The sequence below is a fragment of the Drosophila hydei genome, unplaced genomic scaffold (genome assembly GCF_003285905.1).
Source record: "Drosophila hydei strain 15085-1641.00,03,60 unplaced genomic scaffold, DhydRS2 tig00000172-arrow-pilon, whole genome shotgun sequence".
NCBI lineage: Eukaryota > Metazoa > Arthropoda > Insecta > Diptera > Drosophilidae > Drosophila > Drosophila hydei.
Window position 1 is genome coordinate 2720264 of NW_022045682.1, and position 22186 is coordinate 2742449.

Genomic DNA, 22186 nt, shown 5'->3' on the forward strand with positions numbered 1-22186 from the left:
CGATAGCAAACGTGTGTCGCTAATGTGAAACTATCGCTGAATATGATTCCAATATCCTATAATAATATATCGGTAAACCACCACAAATGAATTACGAATGTGAATAGTATTAGCGGCATCTAGATTAAGCAATATCACATGTATTGCCCATGTGTATTCTTATATAAAGTGTAAAAAAAGTGTGCCCATTTTATTTATAGCAGTGGGATGAAAGAAACGCGAAACTGTTTCTAAATGCAGAAGCCATTTTATAACAGTCTGTTAATTTTAAAAATGTACATGCGCAAAGGGCAATGTTAATGAAACCTATATCGATACATCGCTATATATATATCGGTATATCGATTGTTCGATCAGCCACCTATGATTATTAATCGGGTTACCGCCACTTCGATGTGAAACAGCTACGGCAAAAAATTTAATCAAGTCATCCTAACAACGTCGAAGAGTCAAATAAATATTACGATTCTAAAATGGAGACTCTTCTGGGCATAAAGGGACCTGATTTTGTCATGCTCGCTGCTGACACAACTCATGCCAATTCTGTAATTGTGATGAAAGAAGGTAATTGTGGCCACTGGTAGGGTTTAGTGTTTTTTGCACCGCCGGTTCTCAAACACACTTCGCATCATTTTTGCAGATGAGAACAAAATCCACCAGGTTGCGGAAAACTTGTTGATTTCCACGGTAGGTGAATCTGGTGACACTGAGCAGTTTACAGAGTTTATTGCGAAGAACATTGCATTGTACAAGATGCGCAATGGCTACGATTTAAGCCCAAAATCGGCAGCACATTTCACTCGCAAGAATCTGGCTGAGAGTCTGCGTAGCCGTACACGTTACCAGGTGTTTATGTTTGTGGCCGGGTGAGTAGCAAAGGTGTACATTTATATGAAGCTTACTAATAGTAATCTTTTATTAGCTACGATCCCAATGAAGGTCCTGAGCTGACTTTCATTGATTACCTGGCGTCTGCCCAATCCTTGAATTACGCCGGTCATGGATACGGTAGCATGTTCTGCGCCAGCATCTTTGATCGATATTGGCATGAAAATATCACCCAGGAGGAGGCCTACGAAGTGCTGAAGAAGTGTGTGCTGGAAATCCAGAAGCGTCTGATTGTTAACTTGAAGAACTTTAATGTGGCGGTTGTCGACAAAAATGGTGTTCGCCAACTGGAACAAATTAGTTCCAAGAGCCTGCTCGACTACAATGCTGCCGCTTAATTAAGTAGCCATTAATCATATTTTAAGCATTTTAAATGCACATAGTGAAGCATAATAAATGATTTGGATTTTTGGTATAACACACTGTTTAATAGAATACATTATTTAATACTGCTACTCATGCTGCTTTCAAATGAACTGGTATTGATGGGTTTGCTTGATTGCCATACATACTATCATCTATCGACGTTAAATCTTAACCAGTAAATAATGTAAATAGCAGAAATTATTTTAAAGTTAACTGAACAAATCTATAAAGAATTAATTTATATAATTATAATTTTTATACCACATATTTATCATATTTTTAATTTTTGTCTATCACTTATCGATAGGACTCGATCGAACTGTTAAAGAAAACAAATCACTTTGGCATTCACCAAATACGTCGACACTAATCGTCTTATCAGCTGAACTTGATTTACATTCCGCTTACCAATTTCTCAACGCGTTTTTTGTTTAAAGAAAATGCAAGCACCGCCACCAGAGCACTGTCCGGGCGTTGAGAGCGAACAGGCCGGTCTAGTTAGCGCTTGTGCCGGCTGCCCCAATCAAAGCATATGTAGTGATCCTAGTAAAAAGTTGGAGGATCCCGGCAAAGCACTTGTCGCCGCTGCTATGAAAGATGTCAAGCACAAGCTGCTTATACTCTCAGGCAAAGGAGGTGTAGGAAAGAGCACGGTGACCACGCTGCTGACACGTTACCTGGCACGCAGCTGCCCCGATAGTAATTTCGGTGTACTCGATATAGACATCTGTGGACCGTCGCAGCCGCGCCTGCTAGGCGCTCTCGGCGAGAATGTACACCAATCCGGCTCTGGTTGGTCGCCGGTGGGCATCGACGATAACGTCTGTCTCATGTCCATAGGCTTCCTGCTGGGCTCTGTGGATGATGCCATCATATGGCGCGGTCCAAAGAAGAATGGCATGATCCGACAGTTCCTTAGCGAAGTGGATTGGGGAAACTTGGACTTGTTGTTGCTGGACACACCGCCAGGCACATCGGACGAGCATCTGTCGGTGGTGTCATATCTCAGGGATGACTCTGCACCCGAATCTTTGAAGGCAATAATAGTGACCACTCCACAAGAGGTGGCACTGCTCGATGTGCGCAAGGAGATCAACTTCTGCAAAAAGCAACGCATTCCCATATTGGGCGTCATTGAGAACATGAGTAGCTTCCGCTGTGGCCACTGTGGTAATAGTTCAGAGATCTTTCCCGCTAAGACAGGTGGCGCAGCGGCCATGTGTGAGGAGATGAATGTGGAGCTCTTGGGCTCGCTACCGCTCGATCCACAAGTGACACGAGCCTGCGATGCTGGCGAGGACATCACAGCAATCAGCAATGGCACCACCGAAGCGTTAGCCGGCATTTGCAGCAAGATCATGGCCAGCGTTTAGAAATTAATTCATGATTTGTACTGTTTATTAAAGTTATGTGTAAAGATAGTTAAGTTTATTTTGTATATTTGTAGATGGCTCCTAGGCATTGATGGTGGCCAGCGGACTCTGAATGGATAGCTCACTGGGACTGGCAACCACTTCACTCAACTCTTGCTGCACTGGCTGCGTTATCACCGTACTCTCCAGAGGCGGCGCAAACGTTGTGTCTCTGCCACAAGCTCTCGAAAGATCGGAGTGCATGACCGACAGCTGCTCTGATTGCAAGGGCGGCAACTGGTCAGACTGTTCCGTCTGCTCTGACCCCTTTTCCTCTCCATTCTGGGCAGTGTCCAAGGTTAGATCTATTTGCTGGCTGGTTGTTACATGCGACTGCGTGGACGGCGGCAATGGATCAGGCGGATGATTAACCAAAGTTACCGAATCCGTGCAGTCATCCACCTTGAATATGCCTACCAAATAGTTGGACAACTCAAACATATTGACGCGCAGGGAGACAATGATGAACTGAGCATTCTTCGTGCGCTCCTAGACGATTAGAAAAAGGGAAAGAGTTAAGTGAAGACCCAGAAAGAGAGTGTAGCAGCCCACCTTTATATAATGTCCCACAATGGATACATTCTTAAAGTCGAGAGCAGCGTCGATCTCATCCATGAAATACAAAGGTGATGGCTTATAATAATGCAGAGCAAAGACTAAGGCGAGAGAGGAGAGCGTCTTCTCTCCGCCTGACAAATTCGAAATATATTTCCAACTCTTCTTGGGCGGACGCACAGTGAACTGAACGCCCTCTGTAAAGGGATCCATTGAGTCAACCAACTCCAGATCCGCATCGCCACCCAACGTTATCATGCGATACATTTCTTTCAGCTTCCGCGTGATAATATTGAAGCCTTCCATGAATTCTGTGTAGCGACGTTTGCGCACCTCCTCGTACTTGTCTCGCATTTCGTTACGCTTCGATGTGATGTCCTCCAAGACGCGCACACGATCTAGATAAATGAGGCGCTTCTCTGTGAACTCTTTGATGAAGCCCAAATTGGGTTTCGTTTTCAGCTGCTCCTCGAGCAGCGTTTGCTTATACTGCATGTCCTCCAAGCTCTCGGCTTCCAGCTCCTCCTCGGTGAGTGTTTTCAGCGGCGCCAGTGGCTTGGTTTCTCCTGGTATTTCATTAAGTTTGAGAGGCTTCAGTTGCTGCTGCCAACGTGGTATATCCGACTTGACCTCGTTCATCTTGGCCGCTGCCGCCTGCAGCTTCGTCTCAATCTCAACGCGTGCGAGATTACGTTGATTCTCCTGTTTGCTTAGCTCATCGATTTGCTTTTTGATGTCCGAAGATTGCGATTTGGCACTGCCAATGGCCTCTTCGGCCTTTTTGGCCTCCTCTTCCAGTTCTTCCTTGCGCTCCTGGCACTGTTGACGGTCTTCATTAAGGGATTTTAGTTTATCTTCTGCCGATTTTATATTATCTCTTAAATTATTGTTGTTTTTCATCAAACGTTCAATGCTACGCTCCGCTGTGGTTAAGGCTACATTCAAGGACCGCACATTTCCCGCCAGCTTCTCAATCTGTCCGGTTGTCTTCTTCAGTTTCGCCTCCACGGGCTTTACGGTATTCGAGCGCAGAGAATCGTATTCTGCCTGCACTTCGCTTATTTTACTTGACATGGCTTGCTCGTTCTGGACGCACTTTTCCAGCTGCTCGTTGGCCTTCTTGATGTGCGCTTCCAGCTCTTTGACAGCGGCTTCGTCTGTGGTGTGAGATTGCATCTTTTTGCGCTGAGCTTCGCATTGTTTTAGGCTGCTGGCCATTTGCTGTTGCTGCGATTTGATGCTCATCGTTAGACGCTTTTGCTCCGTTTCGCTGCGTTGCAAATTCGTTTGTAGCATTTGGATCTCATGCTCTAGCCGGCCTTGCTGCTCCTGGCAATAGTTGATGCGCGTCTGCAGCTCCTCGGCCTGTACTTGCATATCTTCCAAAGCCTTCTGCGACACTTGCGAGTTGTCCATGGACTCGGCGGTCTTGGTGCGCACCTGTGTGCCCATTTTTCCACGCACCGGTCTATTGCCTCCACCAGACATGGTGCCAGCCTGCTCGATGATCTCACCACGCAACGTGACCACACGAAAGCGTTCACGGCCATAGGCAATGCGTGAGCCCTGCTCCAGATCCGTGGCCACCAGTGTGTTATGCAAAGCCATATAAAAGGCAGTCCTAACGCGCTCATCCTCCACCTGAACCAGATCGTAAAGGCGAGGCACGTTCTCTGGCCTAGACAACGATAACAGTTTAAGAGTTTATAAGCAATTGTAAATACTTTTAACATTCCGTTTCACTTACGTATTGATGCGATACGATTTACTGCGCCAGTGCTCCATGCGGTTGAGGGGTATAAAATTGGCTCGACCCACATTATATTCCTTGAGCGCTTTAATGGCAGCTGTGGCTGTGTCATATGTATCCGTCACAATATTATCCAGGCGTCCGCAGGCTGTCGATATGGCTATATCATATTTGGAATCAATGCCACCCAAATCTCCCAGGCGTCCAAGTATGCCAGGTATTTTGCCTTCCGCCTTCATGCGCATCAAGAAGTCCAAAACTTTATCATTCGAGCGCTGAGCTTGCATGTTCGATGAGCGCTCATTGATCTAACAAAAATATATGAAAAATTAGTTATGTATATATATATAGACATATAATCTGGGACGCACCTCCTCGCGCAGCTTGCCGCACTGCACGGCCAAGTTGCGTTCCTCATGGCTCAATTTCTGCACCTCTGCTGACTTGGTTCTAATCTCCTCCTCAAGCTGCGGCACATTTGTTTTTAACTCCTCCAATTTGCTGGTCATGCTTTCCAAGCTCTGCTGCGCCGATTCGTAGGAGCTTTTCAAGGACTCATATTTGCGCGCCTCTGTAGTCTCTACTTGCTTCAAAATCTTTAGTTTCGACTCGTGCACCTGCAGTTCCTCTCGAGCTGAATTGACGGCTTCTTCTAGGCCAATCAATTCGTCGCTGCATTTGAGACGCTTCTCGGTTAGGGGTTCCGATTGCTCTTTGAGCAGCGTTAGCTGTTTCTCCAACTCCTCGTTGAGCGTCACTTTCTCCTTTTCCAGGCGTACGAGTTTGTGTTCACATTCTTCGATCTCTTTCTCGTTCTTATCCGGCAGCTTGCGCAAATCCTCGAGTTCCTTTTCGTTTTTTTCGATTTGAACTTTATCCTTTTTGCGCTGCTTATTCGTATTCTCCATGGCGCTCTGGACTTCAGTGTAGCTACGCTCCGCGGCCACCAGCTTCTTCTTGATGTCCTCACGCTGCTTAACCAACGCCTCATAGGCTCTGCAAATATGTGCATAGGAGTTATGTAAATAGAGGAACTTTCAGGATAGCTTAGCCACTTACTCCATTTCCTTGCGTATAATTAGCTCCTTTTCGGCACGCTCCTTTTTGAGTGCCTCAGTGCCTTCGTCATGGCTTTTAATCTCCTTGCTGCACTCGTCGTGCTCCTTGGTATACTCCTCCAGCTTTTGCTTCTTGATGCTTATGTACTTCTGGGTAACCCAATTCTTGGTGCGCACCAAATCGTTTTCCTTGCGCAAATATTCCACAGCCTCATTGTAAGGCTGCTCTAGATCTTTCATTTCGCGCTCAGACAGCTTGCAGCGATTATGCTTCTCCGTACGATCATCTGTCAACTGATCCACACGCTGGTTGATCTGCTGCAATGGACGGATATAACGTTGCGTTCCTATAATATCCTCCAAATACTCCAGCATGCCCGTCTCGTTCTCCGTTTGTCCTTTGGTCTTCATCATGGCTATGGACTCCACCTCGCCTTGGAGTATAAGAAAACGATTGTGCTCGAGATCCACATGATGTTTCTTCAGCAGCTTAGCAACATCCTTCAGCTGGGCACGTTGTTTATCGATTTGATAGAAGGACGAATTATCTGACATTGCTGTCCGCCGTACGTAGAATTGTGAACCGGCTACTGGTTCGCTCTTTCCGTCCGGCTTGTCCACCACCAGCTCGAAATGCACAGCCACCGAACAGCTGCTAAGATTTGGAAAATTCTTGGAATGGTGAATCAATGTGGATAGTTTCTTGCAGCGTATGCGATTTGCCCGACAGCCAAACACAAACATCATTGAGTCAATGACATTGCTTTTGCCACTGCCATTCGGTCCAATGATCGCTGTAAAGGAATGATGGAATGGACCCAACTCCACCTCGCCTGCATAGCTCTTGAAATTGTTGTTGACAATGCGTTTGATTATCAAACGTGGGCCGACGCTCTCCATGGAGCAATGCGGCGGCACTGGCGGAGGTATATAGATATCGCCAATGCGTGTGCCCCCCTCCTCGTCATCGAAGATTAGCGCGTCATCCAAAGCGTCCATGGCGGCGGCATCATCTGCTTCTTGTTGTGCCTTCATCATTTGCTGGTGGGTTTGGCGTGCGCCGACACTGGTGCGACAGCCGCCGCGTCCCTGGGGCGTACCCAGGCTGGGTCGCATATTAGCAACAAAATTTGTTTAAAATTAAGCGAGAAACTTATTTAAAATCCTTAACACAGTCCGCAACTCCTGGCGCTAAAATAAAATATGACGCTACGACAGAGTTGCAATCGCTGCGTAACGCTTCTAGCGGCATTTATGGTAACTAAAACACAGCGACTTTCAAGCAAGTTGGCAGCACGATGTAGTAAATACCGTTCTTGCGTTCGCAATTCAAATACACAGTTCAAATTAAATTAAGACTTTTTTAATTAGTTAGAAAATTTTATTGTAAAGCAAATTAAAAATAATTTATTTTAACCAGTTAAATTAAAAGTTTCATTTAGCACAAAGTCTACTATATTTTCTTAGCATTTAAGCTTTAAAGGGGGTGTTGCAAAAATAATCATTAGAAAATGAACTCAAAATAAATGTGGAGTATATTCCGGTCGATGCCATTATTTTCAAGACAATCAAAGTTCTAAGCTAAACTTTCACATGCAAAACGGTCAAATTATTTGTTTTGTAAATAACAGCATGCATCATTTGAAAGAAAAATACTCAAGTGCAAATCTGATTCAACCAGCAGCACCAGCCAAAGAGAGCTTTCTCCCATGTCGCGATATATATGGCCTGGTCTGCAGCGCCCAAGCCTTCAGTTTGTTTTGGTGTTCAGCAGCTGCGGTACGCTGCGCGAAAGCTCGGACATTGTAAGCGCGCCGGTCGCATTTTCGTAATACAAAAACAAAAAGAAAGAAAAATAGACTAAAAATCAGCAGAAAATGCTGCTGTGCCGGAGGGAAAATTCAAATAAGCAAACGGGTTTCACAGTCAAGGTCGACGCGCACACACAAAACCGTTATAAACGCTGCTCATTTACAGCTATGCAAAAATCGTGGGCATTAGTTGTTGTTGCTGCCTTTACGGCCATCTTCGTGATTATGTCGTCGTCGGCGGCGGCTGTTACAAACATTGGTAATTTCTCCCTCTCCCTCTCGCTCTCTTTTGTTTGACATCAACAAATTTACTACCTGACTTTTGATTAGGTGCGTCTTATTGCTGCTGCTGCTGTTGTTGTCTCCTTTTTGTCTTTGGCATGCGCAAGCGCGCGCATTGGGCGTGAAAGTTGTTGATCTGTTTTGTTATATAATATCAACGGGGGCCTGTCCATTGAACCCCAAATGACAGTTGCTGAAAATTTTCCTGACCTCACCATTTTAGGCAAAGCTTTGGCAACATACATACACAAAAAGTGCCTTTACTGTTACTTTCTAAATGCTGCAGCTGCCAGTCTACCCACACACACACAGACATTTCTATACACGCAATCCACACAGACACATCTCCATACATTCACATATATGCATGTGTATCGTATCTTGAGATCGCATATTGCATATTACACACGCACACACACACATGTGTACACAGCATATATCGAATCTAGAGATCGCATCTTGCATTTTACACATGCGTCGCTTGCCCAATCGCTTGAGTTACGATCTGCTCCAGCTATGCCGCCAAGCCAACTGCGTGTGTGCTTGTATCTGAATCTGTGTGTTGCAAACGCAATTGACTTGCTGCCACCAAAATTGTTGTGCAGCACATGGGCGTAGTTTAGTTTACACTGAAAGCCCCTAATGGGCATAGTTAGGGCAGCTCTTAGAATTCCACATTTATGTAGGATTTCTTTTTCTAGAAACAACTTCAAAGAGACAATAGAAAAACAAATTCTTAAAAGATATATCAGTATATATCTAGTACAATCTTTGACTTAATGTAAGTCCGCATTCTAATTTTAGCTGAAAAGAAAACTTTAACACAAGATTTTCTTTTCACACACTTAATGTACATTTATGTGTGTGTGTATGTACACAATTACAGTGAAAGCACGCTTGAATGAATATTTATACTTTCGGTTCCGCTTATAAGATGCGACTTAGTTTATTTCTGTTATTTCTATATCAAAAGTAAGTCAAATGTTCGTATAATTTCTCCCTTCATTTGCAGCTCTAGGAATTGTTTTGATATCAAAGTCTTAGTAATTGAAAGAATTTTAAAGAACTGAAGACTTTTAGGATATTGTGCCCTTAAGCCAACTAAGAAATGGATTGGTATTATCGCATTTTAAGTATTAACAGGGATATACAATTATATAAACAAATTTCATTGTTAAATTATGTTAGACTTCAGCTCGACACGAACATAGCTTATATTATACATAAATATATATATTCTCTCCCAAAAACAAGAGTTCGCAATTAGAGACTCTATTGTAAACCCTCGTGCAGCTGCGTGATCTGCAAGCTAGCCAAAATTATTGCAGCAATGTGGCCAACAGCGCCGGTCCGCCCTGCCCCACCTCCACGTCCGACTGTGGACGTGCGCTTGGTTTTTGGGTCAACGTATTAATTAGTTTTTGGCAGTAATTAGATAATAAGCCTATCTCACACACGAACTGCTTTGCAGACAATGCCAACAACAAGGTGCGGGCAGAGACTGGAGGCAACCACAGTCGGCATAGACGATCCAGCTCAACGGCTGCCTGCATGCCCGATGCTCGCTTCTATCGCAATCCGAATCGACCTGTGCATAAAATATGGACGAACAGCGAGTGTGCGAAGTATTTCTTGTGCCTGGATGGTGAGGTCTTTGAATTCAAGTGCTCCGAGGGACTGCTCTTTGATGTGGTGCGACAAATATGTGATTTCAAAGCGAATGTGGATAATTGTGATATAAGCGCTGAGACGCCAGCGCCCAAGCCGTTGCTTGAGATGGCGGACTGTGCGGATGAATCGCAGCTGGGCTGTGCGGATGGTACGTGTCTGCCTCAAGATTACTTCTGTGATGGGTCTGTCGACTGTCCGGATGGCTCCGACGAGGGCTGGTGCGATGTTGACCATGATCCCAATGCCGCAGGCGCTTGCGATCAGCGCAAATGTCAGCTGCCCAACTGCTTCTGCTCGAAGGATGGCACGCAGATACCTGGACAACTACAGGCGCAGACTGTGCCACAGATGATATTGCTAACCTTTGACGATGCCATTAATCATGACAACTGGGAACTGTTCTCCAAGGTGCTCTTCACGCCAAATCGTCGTAATCCGAATGGTTGTCCTATTCGCAGCACCTTCTACGTCTCCCATCCGTATACGAATTATCAGTATGTGCAGAAGCTATGGAACGATGGTCACGAGATCGCGGTGCATTCGGTGACGTAGGTTGGAAAGCCTTCTCCTAAGGATTACATTCAAATTGATTCTTTGCAGACATCGCGGGCCGGAGTTGTGGTGGTCCAAGAATGCCACCATTGAGGATTGGTTCGATGAGATGGTTGGCCAGGCGAACATCATCAACAAATTTGCTGGCGTTCGCATGGAGGAGCTGCGTGGTATGCGCGTGCCCTTCCTGCGCGTTGGCTGGAATCGTCAGTTCCTCATGATGAAAGAGTTTGGTTTTGTCTATGATGCTTCCATGGTGGCGCCGCACTCGAATCCACCTTTGTGGCCATACACGCTGGACTTTAAGATGCCGCACAGCTGCCTGGGTGCCAATCAGAATTGTCCGACACGCAGCTATCCGGGCATCTGGGAACTGGTCATGAATCAACTGGAGGCTGGTGCAGGCGAATACACATGCGGTATGGTCGACAGCTGTCCTCCACACCTAACTGGGGACGATGTATACCGCATGTTGACTTATAACTTCAAGCGTCACTATTTAAGCAATCGTGCGCCTTATGGTCTCTATTTCCACTCAACATGGTTCAAGAAGATTGACTATTTGAATGCCTTTCTGGTGAGCTTCGTAGGCAGATGGTTAGCTCAAACGTTTTTGCTTAAGTAAATATCTTCTAGAAATTCTTGGATGACATGCACAAGCTGCCGGATGTTTACTTTGTGACCAATCAGCAAGCTATTCAATGGATGCGACAGCCAACGCCCAACAATCAACTACATCAATTCGAGTCCTGGCGCTGCCAGCCCAAACAGCTGGAGCCGCATGAGCTGGTCTGCCAAACTCCTAATGTGTGTAAGGTTCGGAGTCGTGTGCTACAGGAGGATCGCTACTTTTACACGTGCATGGAATGCCCGGCACAGTATCCTTGGATTCGCAACGAATTTGGTCTAGAATAGCCAATTGTTTAGTTTTTAAGTTTGTATTTATAGTATGTTACACAAATTTCATTATTTTAAATATGTATGCAAAACGTGTTTATCAACCAAAATGTTTACTTAGCCTAGACCAGACAGCATATTCTTCCTATCCGCTTACTGCGTAATAAAGGGATTAGCTATGCTTTCGACTCCATCCTGTGGACAGATAAGCACCAACGCCGTGCCTCGGCAAACAACCAGGCCAAGACTTCGCGTTGAATCCTCGGTGAGTTTGTAGGGTTCGTCTGAATCTCTTAAGTATTCCACGGTATTGTCTAGCACCAGATTTAACAGCGCATCGTAACCTTTCAGTATGCCAGAAGCCTCGCGGCCTCCCGCGAATTTCACACGTATTTGTTTCTCCAGATATTTGGACAGATCCAAAATAGACTCCTTTCGGCGTTTCTCCTTGCCATCGTTGTTGCCACCTGTCTAAAAAGAAATTCGTACTTTAATACACACTTAACTCGTTTATTTTCTCCCTAGTTTACCTTTTTATCAGCCATTTTATCTTAGTCGTTTGCCGGTTTCATACAATTCTACACAAGGTTTTTTGTTATCGCCTATCGATAGGCGGTAATGTGAATTAGACTCATTGATAGTTTCATATATCTTACATCGATTACTTTCAGCTGTTAGAATTTTTTAAAATATCGAAATAAATTTATTTATCTCTAAACTTATTCCTAGGATAAAATACTTGATTGAAATTACATTTAAAAACATGATTATAATTATATTACATTATTTTTAAATGGACTACCATATAAAAGAATTTTTATTTGAATGTCAAATAGAAGAAGAATTTGAAAGCGTATGTTTTTAATTTAGATTATATTTAATGCTTAAATAATTGTATATATATTGGGTGAACAAATAAAAAGAAATTTAAATATATGGTATTTAAACATAACATGAATATTCAATTACTCGATAGTGAGAGTCAACTATCGATGAAGCATAAAAACAATGACATTGCTAGTAGTCCATCTCTAGGGCACACTCCATTTTGTTTTCTTACGATACCGATACCGACACGACGCTTGAAAATAGTGTTTTTTTTGTACAAAAAGTCGTAATTTATTAGTTTTAACCAAACGCCTTGTTATATTCAAGTGTTTAAAACAAAGTTGGGATAATGGGTCGTAAAAAGAAGAAGGCCTCCAAACCCTGGTGCTGGTATCCTTTTTAAACAAACCAAATGAAAAATTTTACAGTTCTCGTCTCGCCTTTACGTGTGCGTTGCGAGCCTCGCTAAAAATTTGTATCTACTCACGTACACATACATTCACACACTCACACATACATACTCACACACCCACACTTGTGCATTTATATAATGGCGAGTGCTGTTGTTGTTTTGTTGGAGTCGGCAAAGCCAAAAAACTTCTTGAAAATCTTGTTCTTTCCTTAACCCATATAACTAACTAATTTAGGTACTGTAATCGCGAATTCGATGATGAGAAAATTCTTGTGCAGCATCAAAAGGCGAAACACTTTAAGTGCCATATATGCCACAAGAAACTGTATACGGGGCCGGGTCTATCCATACATTGCATGCAAGTGCATAAGGAAACGGTGGATAAGGTGCCCAACTCGTTGCCAAACCGTTCCAACATCGAAATTGAAATTTTTGGAATGGACGGAATACCTGCAGAGGATTTACGCGATCATGAGCGCCAGAAAAACGGCGGTAAATCCGATTCAGAAGATGATGAGCCGGCAGCCAAGAAAAAAGTTGAATGTAAGCATCGAAAATAGTGTAGTAAAATATACAATTCGTATTTAAATCGGAACGGGAAACCAAAGTGATAAACCACAAAAAGAACTTTGCCTCCTGCATTGTTATGGTCAAAACCTTTGATTTCAATATGTATTTATCATATTTTTGTTGCCTTAGCTAATATAATTTGAATGTCGCTTCTTATACATATTAACCTTATTTACCTTACAGATCCTATGTCTGTGCCGCCGCCTATGATGATGCCAACCAATATGATGCCACCGCATATGTTGGGACAGTATGGTATGGGTATGATGCAGCACATGCCACCATTGCCTCCATATCCGATGCCAATGATGCCGCACATGATGCCACCGCGTCATATATTTCCGGCAGCGATGGCAACCACTTCAGCGGCAGCTGCCGCAGCAGCCGTGCATCAACATCATCAGCAGCAGCAACACCATCAACAGCAACAACAGCAGCAGCAACATGCAGCTGCCATGGCTCAGCAGAAACCTACGTTTCCAGCTTATAGGTTAGCTTTATACTTATTTTATAATCATTTGTATATATTTAAATGATGTTATTGCTTGCAGCAATGCCACCATAAGTGCTCCACCTACTACCAATAATGCTGGTTTAGGCGGCGGTGCGGCGTCAAACGCTGCACCTTCTCTTGCACCAGATGCACATAATCAGGGACGACCGCCAAATGTAGCCAATGCGGTTGGCGGCGGCAGCCACGTTGTAGCCGCTGTTAGCACAAAGATAATGCATCCGGCGGAGGATGCAAGTCTGGAGGAGTTACGCGCCCGCCAGTCCAAGTATCAGGTGCGTGTGGCTGCCGCCTTAGTAGCAGCCGCTGCAGCGCCGAAAAATCACAGCCCCAGCCTCAATAATAACGGTGGCGGTGGCAGCGGAGGTGGAAATGGAAGCGTTGGCAGCGCTGCCTCATCAATGCCTTCAACACCGCCACCGCCCTCACTGTCCGGCATCTCGCCAACGGGCAGCGCGGCCGCTGCAAACGCAATTGCTGTGAGCACGGCCATCTCCAAGGCACAGGAAGTGAGTTCTTATCATAGTTATAGAAACCATAGTCAATATAAATGAGAGTAGACGAAGACGCAGACGCACAGACACTGACATGGACTTGTACAAAAGACAAATACACACACATACACTACTCACATACAGAAACCGTTGCAACGTAATTCTATATATATTTATATATATATATATTATATATAACAGTTCAGATAGAGATCTGCTAAATTTTACTGAGACTGTGTCGTGTTAAACGCGTTGCGCATTTTTAAACAATTCCATTTTGATATCCACGCAACTTTACGCTGGGCATTATATAGTTTGATTTTACTTATATAATTTTTTTTGTAATAACTTGGTTCAATAATTATTTTTGCAATTTCGAAGAATGCGTGCACGACCACAGAAAACGGCCGACAAATGGAACACGGAAAGAGTTAAAACAAAAAGAATATATATAAAAAAAATATTAAAAAAAGAAAAACAATTCAGATTAACAATTTAGCATATAGTATGATATATGTCTGTACAATTTTTTAATTAAACATACAAATTAATGGCAACAAAAACTGAACGGCGGCTTTCAATTTTACATTCTTAACATAAAGTTAAATAGCAAAAGAGAGATGAGAAAAGCAAAATAAAAATGAAAATTAAAAGAAAAACAGCGGCGAGCGCGCATTTCGAATTTGCAAAGATATTTACAACCGAACTGTGCGAATTTCTTGTTGTTTGTTGTTTTTTTTTCCGCTTGGTTTTTAAAAACGAACAAAAAACCTCCTTTATCAAATTTATTTACAGACCGCTGCGCTGGTGGCCGTGGCGCAGGCACATGCACAGGCTGTACAGGTGGCACAGGTACAAGCTGCACATGTGCAGGCCGCGCAGCAGCATATGCAAGCACAGGTGCAGGCGGCACAAGTGGCACATGCTGTTGCCGCGCAACAGCAGCACCAGCAGCAACAACAACAGCAGCAACAGCAGCAGCAGCAGCAGCAGCAACAACAACAGCAACAGCAGCAACAACAGGCACAACAGCAACATCAGGCCCAGCAGCAGCAACAGCAACAACAACAACAACAGCAACAGCAGCAAGTGAAACAATTGGAGGAACTAAATCGTGCTGTGATGCTGCAACGTCTGCAAGCGGTACGGCAACCGGGCAATCATGGCCTGGGCATGGTAAGTGTTAAACTTGATGCAAGTGCTGCACACAGCGTTCGCTGCCAACAACGACATCAATTTCAATTTGACTAAACTCCATGAATATATATATGCTGTATCTGAACAACCACTCTACTATATATATTTGGTTAATTCGTTCTCTTTAGCTATTAAACCCAAACGTTCAGAATGTATGGGAAAATATATATATTCTTCAGTCAGGCTAGCATAGCTATGTTCCTTAACAAAATATATATATTAAATAATTCCCAAACTGAACTGGAAACTGATCTATATAACGAATGTTACTTATTGATTAAAGAATTTAATTGTTTGATACAAATAATTTCTATTTGTATACGAAATTTGTATATGAAATCTCATTGTTTATAAAAACTTTGTTTATAATATATTTCTTTAGTTTGGTTTACCATGAATTTCCATTTTATCTGAATATTTCCTTTTTTTAAAAAACATTAATTAAATAGTAAATCAGTTTCTAAATTATCATCATATTAGATAATATTTTTTCCAAATTATGTTTAACTTAACTAAATTTATTTTTAAACCTCTCTTCCAAATTGTGATATTCCAATTGTTTATATATAAAAGTCTATTAAAGATCAGTTTCCCGGCATATACAATCTCAATTTAGGCCAGTTGAGGGCTGTACAAAAACTGTTCGTAACATAAATCCAAACGATATAAATATATAGATAACAAATATAGTTAGTGTTCTTACTTCTAACTACACCCACACACTTCATAAACTTAGTCCCAGTTCAACTCTAGCACAGTGACCATCTATATATAACTTTTATATCAAAAGAATCTAATGTTGCAGTAACAAAATTAAAAGTTAACATTACAATTATTGCAGTGCAGTACAGTTGAGTGTTGATAAACATAATGCCAATTGCAGGGCCGACAAACAGTGTTCTATACTACAGTATGTATTTTTGTACACTTCACTTTTCATATTAAAAAAAAAATACCCAAAAAAAAAAAAATTAGCCCAAATGCGAATTACGAAAGATAAGTAAATGCCAAAATTTCCATTATAATATGATATGTATACAATACTCGTAATCGTACTCGTACATTACCGTACTTACTATGCAAGTATTACTCGTAGTAGTCTAAGCAAGTTCCTCAAAAAATTACTATCCATCTATTCCACCTCCAACAACATATGCATACTTACATACATTAACACCTACCCATCCATCCAATAAAAAAAGCCCCAACTGTTTCCCATCGACCATGATATATATATTTATATATAGTGATAATGGTAATGCAAATGCAAAGTTCCATAGTACATATTGCCTTGCAAGCACATTAAAACGTAACGTAAGCGTTAACGTTATCGTCACGTAACCTTTTGTTAAAAATGATGAACTATGTATATATGTATATGCGTATATATATATATGAACATAATAAAAGCGGCAAAGTTTCAAGAAGACGTAATGTAAGCGTTAACGTCAATGGCACGTTGTCTCGAACTGCTTTGCAAGCTTATAGAACGTTACGTAGGCGTTAACCTGAACGTTACTTTGTCTCGTATTGCCTTGCAAGCTTATAACGTCACGTAGGCGTTAGCATCAACATCGCGTTATCACGTACTGCCTTGCAAGCTTATGTTACCGTCACGTAAGAGTTAACGTCAACGTTACGTTATCATGTACTGCCTTGCTAGCTTATTATGTTACGTAAACGTTAACGTCGATGTCACGTTATTACGTGCTACCTTGCTCACCTATTATGTTAAGTATGCGTTAGCTTTAAAGTCACGCTACGTAACGTAATGATCAGAGCATTGATCTATACATATATATGTTTATAGTATACATATATATAGATAGTGAGAATGACAGGTGCGTGCGCATTAACGTTAACTTCAACGTCACGTTACGTAACGTAATGTTGAGAGTTATGAACTATGCAAGCCATGTAAGTACATTTTGTATAATTAATTCTATTAAAATTACTTTGAACTTGTCGTAATGGTTGCTGCGTTGGTTGGTTAATTGATTGATTGATTGATTGATTGATTGGTTGGTTGATTGATTAATTCATATCCACACACAAAAAAAAAAACAAATCTACACACAGCATTGAATATATAATATATTTAAATGTATATGACTATTGATATATTTCGTACACACACTCACACACACATACACACACAAACACAACAAATCTATCTATCTAAATGTTTTTTTATCTGTAAATTGTACTATCGTATTCCCATCGATATTTTCATCCATCGTTTAATGTTTACATCCTCAAATCGCAACAGACTTCACTCTGCTGTTCGTGCATCCAAAAATCTCTGTCTCTATCTTGCTATACATACCATCCATTCTCTATATGTCTCATCCAAAACTAACACATTCAGTTGTACTATCCGAAAGACCTGGATACTTTAACTATATTAAACACACACCTACACAAAACACCTCGAGCTGGTACCATCTGCGCTTTAATTTCTATTGTTATATATTGTAAAGTGTTCCACTTGGTTTGGTGGTTCGTTTTTTGAAGTCCAGCCCTTGTTTGCTCGCCTCTTCTAACTGTCCTCTAATAGAGCTGAAAAACAATAGAAACTTTCTAATATTTCCATGCTTTATTTAATATTATTCTTTTTCACAGAAAAGTAGGGATACTCTGTTTTTTAAACAAATAAAGTTATATTATAAATTTACTTTATAAATATTTTTTAATTTCAAAATCAAATATTGTTTTTTTTTTTCAAAACCCAACGCTTCATTATACATATTTTTTATTATATAGATATATATTTTATGTTTATATATTTTTTGTTGTATATATATTTTATTTATAGTTATATATATTTTTATATATTTAAATTTTGGGGCACTTTCCAACTAATATGTCAAACTTTATTTTTAACAAAAAAAAAAAAAAAAATAGGGGTACTTTCGTCATTTCGTAGCGTTCCATGCTGGCTATCAAAATTTATGACCTATCGTTAGTTTTTCAGCTCTGCTCTCTATATACGCACTACTAACCGTATCACCACCTAGTTATATAAAATGTCACGCCTCATATGGCGATCACGCCCAGCATATCATAGCTAAGTATGAAACCATAAAGAAATAACTATGCTTAATTATAATAAACTAAAGTATTGGAACTTGACCTCGACTTGCGTTGCCTGCCTGGTTAGTAAAAATTTACTCTTTTTTTCTCGTAACTCAAGATAAAACATATGTAAAAATATTATGATTTTAACTTGGTTTAAGTTGCTTTTTATATTTAAACAAATCGACGCGCGCATAGTTTTTTAAGAATTGTTACAAAAGTGTTTTTAAAGGTTGAGATCGTTAAGATCGGCCTGCCCCCTACATATACCACCTACTCATCCGTCGTCAGTTCAGTTTACGAATTGTAAGTACGTTTCTTTTTTAAACAATTTAATTTTCTATCATAAACAATTATCTTAATTTTAAATAATTTTTTTTTGTAATTTAAAAAAAAATCAATGTAAGGAGAAAAGTTGATCTCTTTATTTGTCTCTCTCTCTCTCTCTCTATCTATATATATATATATATAGATATGAATATTTATATATATTTCATTGTAACATTGTAATGCGATGTAAAAGTTTCGACAACAACCAATACACACACACACAACAGAACATACAACTATTTTATTCATTTAAAAAATAAGTACCGAAAAAACCAACTTATTAATATATTCTTAATACCAACAAGAAAACCAAAACAATGAAAACATAATTAATAACAACTTAGCTAATTTTGTGTACAATGGCTTCGATATATATACACACACACAAAAACACACACACACAGACACAGACACTGAGACAAGCGAAAGCCGCCTCCGTGGGAATGCAATTAAAACTGTTTCAATTCTGCCTCTCTTCCATGCTCTTCTATATATCTTTTCCATCTGGTCGAATCAATTTGCATAGATGCCCTTGCCTGGCGGCCTGCAGCTGATGCAGCCCATGCTGAGACCCGGCACTGTTGCCATTGGACCCCATGGCACATTGATAGGCGGCAATATGTTGCGTCCTGGCCCGATGCCTGGCATGCCAGCAGGTGAGTACATCGTCATTGTTATTTAAGATCTTCAGTTAATTTTGCATAAATTTTTGCAGGTCTACTACCCATGCAGGCAATTGGTTTGCCTGGCTTGCCCGCAGGTGCCATGCCGATGCCGGGCATGGGCGTTATGTTGCCTGGCCATCCGAATATGTTGCAGATGATGCAGCCACGCTTCAGATGATGCCTGCCCGCTGCGCCAGGACTCTTGCAGGCGCCAACACAGACGCATCCGCACAATCTGCGAGCGTTTCAGCGAGCAGCTGCATTGCCAACGCTGCACCCAGCGCAGACGCAGTCATCACAGTTGGTGGGCTTGCCGTTGCCCTTGCTGTTTCACGATTAAATTGAGACGTGGCCAATCAACGAACTAACAACAGCAGAAACGCTAAATCCTGCGACAACAACAACATCAACAACTAGTGCAAAATGCAATCACAACAACTGCAAGCAAGTTTTCATACTCAAGCTACGCAATTCCACAAAGCTCTTTTTCTTAAATGTATAACAGTTTTGAGACACTCGATACATACACACAAACATACACGCGCATACACATGTGTCACACATACACTCACTGGTTGCACACACACTAACAGCAATATGCATAGTTTTATACCATCTACACATATATATCCAGAGTATTTCCTAGTTAATGCATCTAAACTTTGCTTTTCTTTCAATGACTAAATTCTTAACTTTTCCACATTCTGTTCAATCAACTAAATTGGTGTGTATTTGCATAACAACACTATTAAATTTACTAACACTACTCCGTATGTGTGTTCTAAATGAATCGCAACTCGCTTCTCATCTGGCGCTCTTAATCTCTCTATCTCTCTTGTTCTTTGTGCTGGCACGCGGTTCTCTTTGCTGTATTGTTGCTGTAGCGTCTAGTTTACTCTTTCTCACTCTCTCTATATATAAATATATTTATATATATGATATTACACTCTCCCTAGTTATATAATTGTAACTGTATTTGTACAAAACGAGCAAATTTCATAATATTTAACATACTAATATAATATTTAAAATAATATTTTATTTGTTTACATTATTTTTTCATTATAATATATATATTATTTTTTTCGTTACATTTTAGAGTTCAGGGGCAAAAAAAGATCAAATACGCCCCATTGTTATACTCGCTCACTCACACAAACTCTCTCTCTCTCTCTCTCGTTTTGCCATGTCTCTTTATTCTCAGATAGAAACGAAACAGTACGCTCCCTCTCCCCCGGGTAAGAATCGGGCGATCTATTTAAATACATACATATACATATAAATATATATGCATATATTGTAATATTGTGCGACTTTGTATTATCTGTGCGTAGCTTTTTAGTTAATTGTCCAAATGTGCGATGCTCCACAAACTGTTATACATACTGTTATACAATATGAATATATGTAGCCTCTTTTAACTGCATTTATGTTCTTCTTATCCCCATTTCCCCCGCCTTTCAACACCTAAACAAAAAAAAAAAAATGATATCAGTCGTCTTTCATCCACTCGTTACTCGTTACCCGTTACTCGTTACTCGTTACTTACAGCTGACAAAGAAAAAATGTACTCGTAAGTTATGTACAAAGTTTATTTTTGATTTCAATTTCGATTTCGGTCGGCAACAATGCGATCCACAATTCAGGTATCTACATTATTTTTTTCTTTTTGAATTACATCATTTACACATAACAATATTTCTCGGTTATGGTATCGTACTAATAAGCAACAACAAACAATCGTCTGTAGTTATAAAATAGTTCTCTGCAAAACGTTTTCGCACATTGTTAGTAAGTACATTCATTTCTAGTTCGCTTCAATCTATATATAGCTATATATCTAGCAATCCATAGTTAGTTCCTTTGTTAACGTAACGCTCTTCCATTGGTTCACAGACTCCAAAAACTTTAGCTTCCTAGCAAACTAAAAACAAGTTTTAATAACAATCAAGCCGAGGCTTTATCAATGGATCCTCATCAGGTTCATGTTCAACTATTTTTATAGCTCCTAAGTTGTTCACTCAAACTCTTTTCTTTTTGTATTTGTAGCTTGATATAATTGCAGGGTATTCTGTATATATTTGTATACGTCTATAGAGTTCTGGCATGATTTTCAGAATCGCTCTCAACGGAATACTCGCCCAGTGTAGCCTAGGCCTAGTCAAATTTTATAGCACACATCCGCCAACCCCCCCTCTAACATATAGCCCTTGTATACACTAACTTGTATTTGTAAAACATATATCTATATACATGCAAACATATATATATGTGTGATCCTGTAACTATTTATACATATATATATTCATATGTAGCATAAAACGTAAGACAAGTGAAAAAGCCTCCAGAGTTACGATGGTAATTTGTACCGTTTAGTCTCTGGTCTGGTTTAGCGCAAAATTGATGTTGGACTCTCAGGTCTGGCATATTCGCCGCATTGCCTTTTCCAATGCCACGCCCACCGCCCACACACTCTCTTTCATCTAGGTGGGGCCGCTGGCATTTATGCGATGTTAGAACGGCGTGCTTCAGACGAGTGTACCTCAATGCGGGACAGACAGACCTAAGCAATATGGTGGCTATCTAAATACACACACAAACACACACTCACACGCACATATTACTTAACTACTAGTTAAATATTTGACAAGAACTATCGTGTATCTCAATTGTAAATATCTTTTTTCTTGAACGCGTTTTGTAATCGTTTTTTGTCTCTTCTTTTTCTTTCATTTTAGTAAATGTAGCTTGTTGATTTTTCATTATATTCCAAAATTGTTCCCCATTTGGTGACGGTCATATTACGTTGTTCTAAAGGAACTTATAGATTTGCAGATTGTATTTGTAGTTTGAAATTTACAT

At 40.9% G+C, this 22186-nt stretch overlaps 6 protein-coding genes across 7 annotated transcripts; 4 read left to right on the forward strand and 2 right to left on the reverse strand.

Annotated features, from left to right (window-relative positions):
• The first annotated feature begins 375 nt into the window (after positions 1–375).
• LOC111602518 (probable proteasome subunit beta type-2) lies at positions 376–1291 on the forward strand. Its single transcript, XM_023319601.2, has 3 exons — positions 376–564; positions 641–866; positions 923–1291. The coding sequence occupies exons 1-3, from the start codon at positions 474–476 to the stop codon at positions 1224–1226; spliced, it is 621 nt and encodes a 206-aa protein (XP_023175369.1). The 5' UTR covers positions 376–473; the 3' UTR covers positions 1227–1291.
• Positions 1292–1594: 303 nt separating this feature from the next.
• Positions 1595–2643, forward strand: LOC111602516 (cytosolic Fe-S cluster assembly factor NUBP1 homolog). Its single transcript, XM_023319599.2, has one exon. It carries the CDS (start codon positions 1695–1697, stop codon positions 2625–2627), a length of 933 nt encoding a protein of 310 aa, XP_023175367.2. The 5' UTR covers positions 1595–1694; the 3' UTR covers positions 2628–2643.
• On the reverse strand, positions 2623–7261 carry LOC111602515 (structural maintenance of chromosomes protein 4). The gene is made up of 5 exons (XM_023319598.2): positions 6031–7261; positions 5343–5967; positions 4969–5279; positions 3219–4899; positions 2623–3155 (listed from the first exon to the last, which is right to left on the reverse strand). Exons 1-5 carry the CDS (start codon positions 7143–7145, stop codon positions 2709–2711), a joined length of 4179 nt encoding a protein of 1392 aa, XP_023175366.2. The 5' UTR covers positions 7146–7261; the 3' UTR covers positions 2623–2708.
• Positions 7262–7738: 477 nt separating this feature from the next.
• LOC111602453 lies at positions 7739–11263 on the forward strand. Its single transcript, XM_030223380.1, has 5 exons — positions 7739–7834; positions 9416–9506; positions 9558–10341; positions 10394–10922; positions 10982–11263. Exons 1-5 carry the CDS (start codon positions 7739–7741, stop codon positions 11258–11260), a joined length of 1779 nt encoding a protein of 592 aa, XP_030079240.1. The 3' UTR covers positions 11261–11263.
• Positions 11264–11317: 54 nt separating this feature from the next.
• On the reverse strand, positions 11318–11871 carry LOC111602476 (U6 snRNA-associated Sm-like protein LSm7). Its single transcript, XM_023319538.1, has 2 exons — positions 11773–11871; positions 11318–11713 (listed from the first exon to the last, which is right to left on the reverse strand). Exons 1-2 carry the CDS (start codon positions 11785–11787, stop codon positions 11396–11398), a joined length of 333 nt encoding a protein of 110 aa, XP_023175306.1. The 5' UTR covers positions 11788–11871; the 3' UTR covers positions 11318–11395.
• Positions 11872–12322: 451 nt separating this feature from the next.
• LOC111602519 (BUB3-interacting and GLEBS motif-containing protein ZNF207) lies at positions 12323–20332 on the forward strand. Of its 2 annotated transcripts, XM_023319602.2 has the most exons (7): positions 12323–12460; positions 12718–13025; positions 13236–13542; positions 13604–14072; positions 14853–15233; positions 19186–19315; positions 19375–20332. In XM_023319602.2, exons 1-7 carry the CDS (start codon positions 12420–12422, stop codon positions 19500–19502), a joined length of 1764 nt encoding a protein of 587 aa, XP_023175370.2. In that variant the 5' UTR covers positions 12323–12419; the 3' UTR covers positions 19503–20332. The 2 variants fall into 2 exon arrangements, with proteins under 2 accessions (XP_023175370.2, XP_023175371.2); XM_023319603.2 differs by lacking the exons at positions 19186–19315; positions 19375–20332 and adding an exon at positions 16096–16560.
• The last annotated feature ends 1854 nt before the right edge of the window (positions 20333–22186 follow it).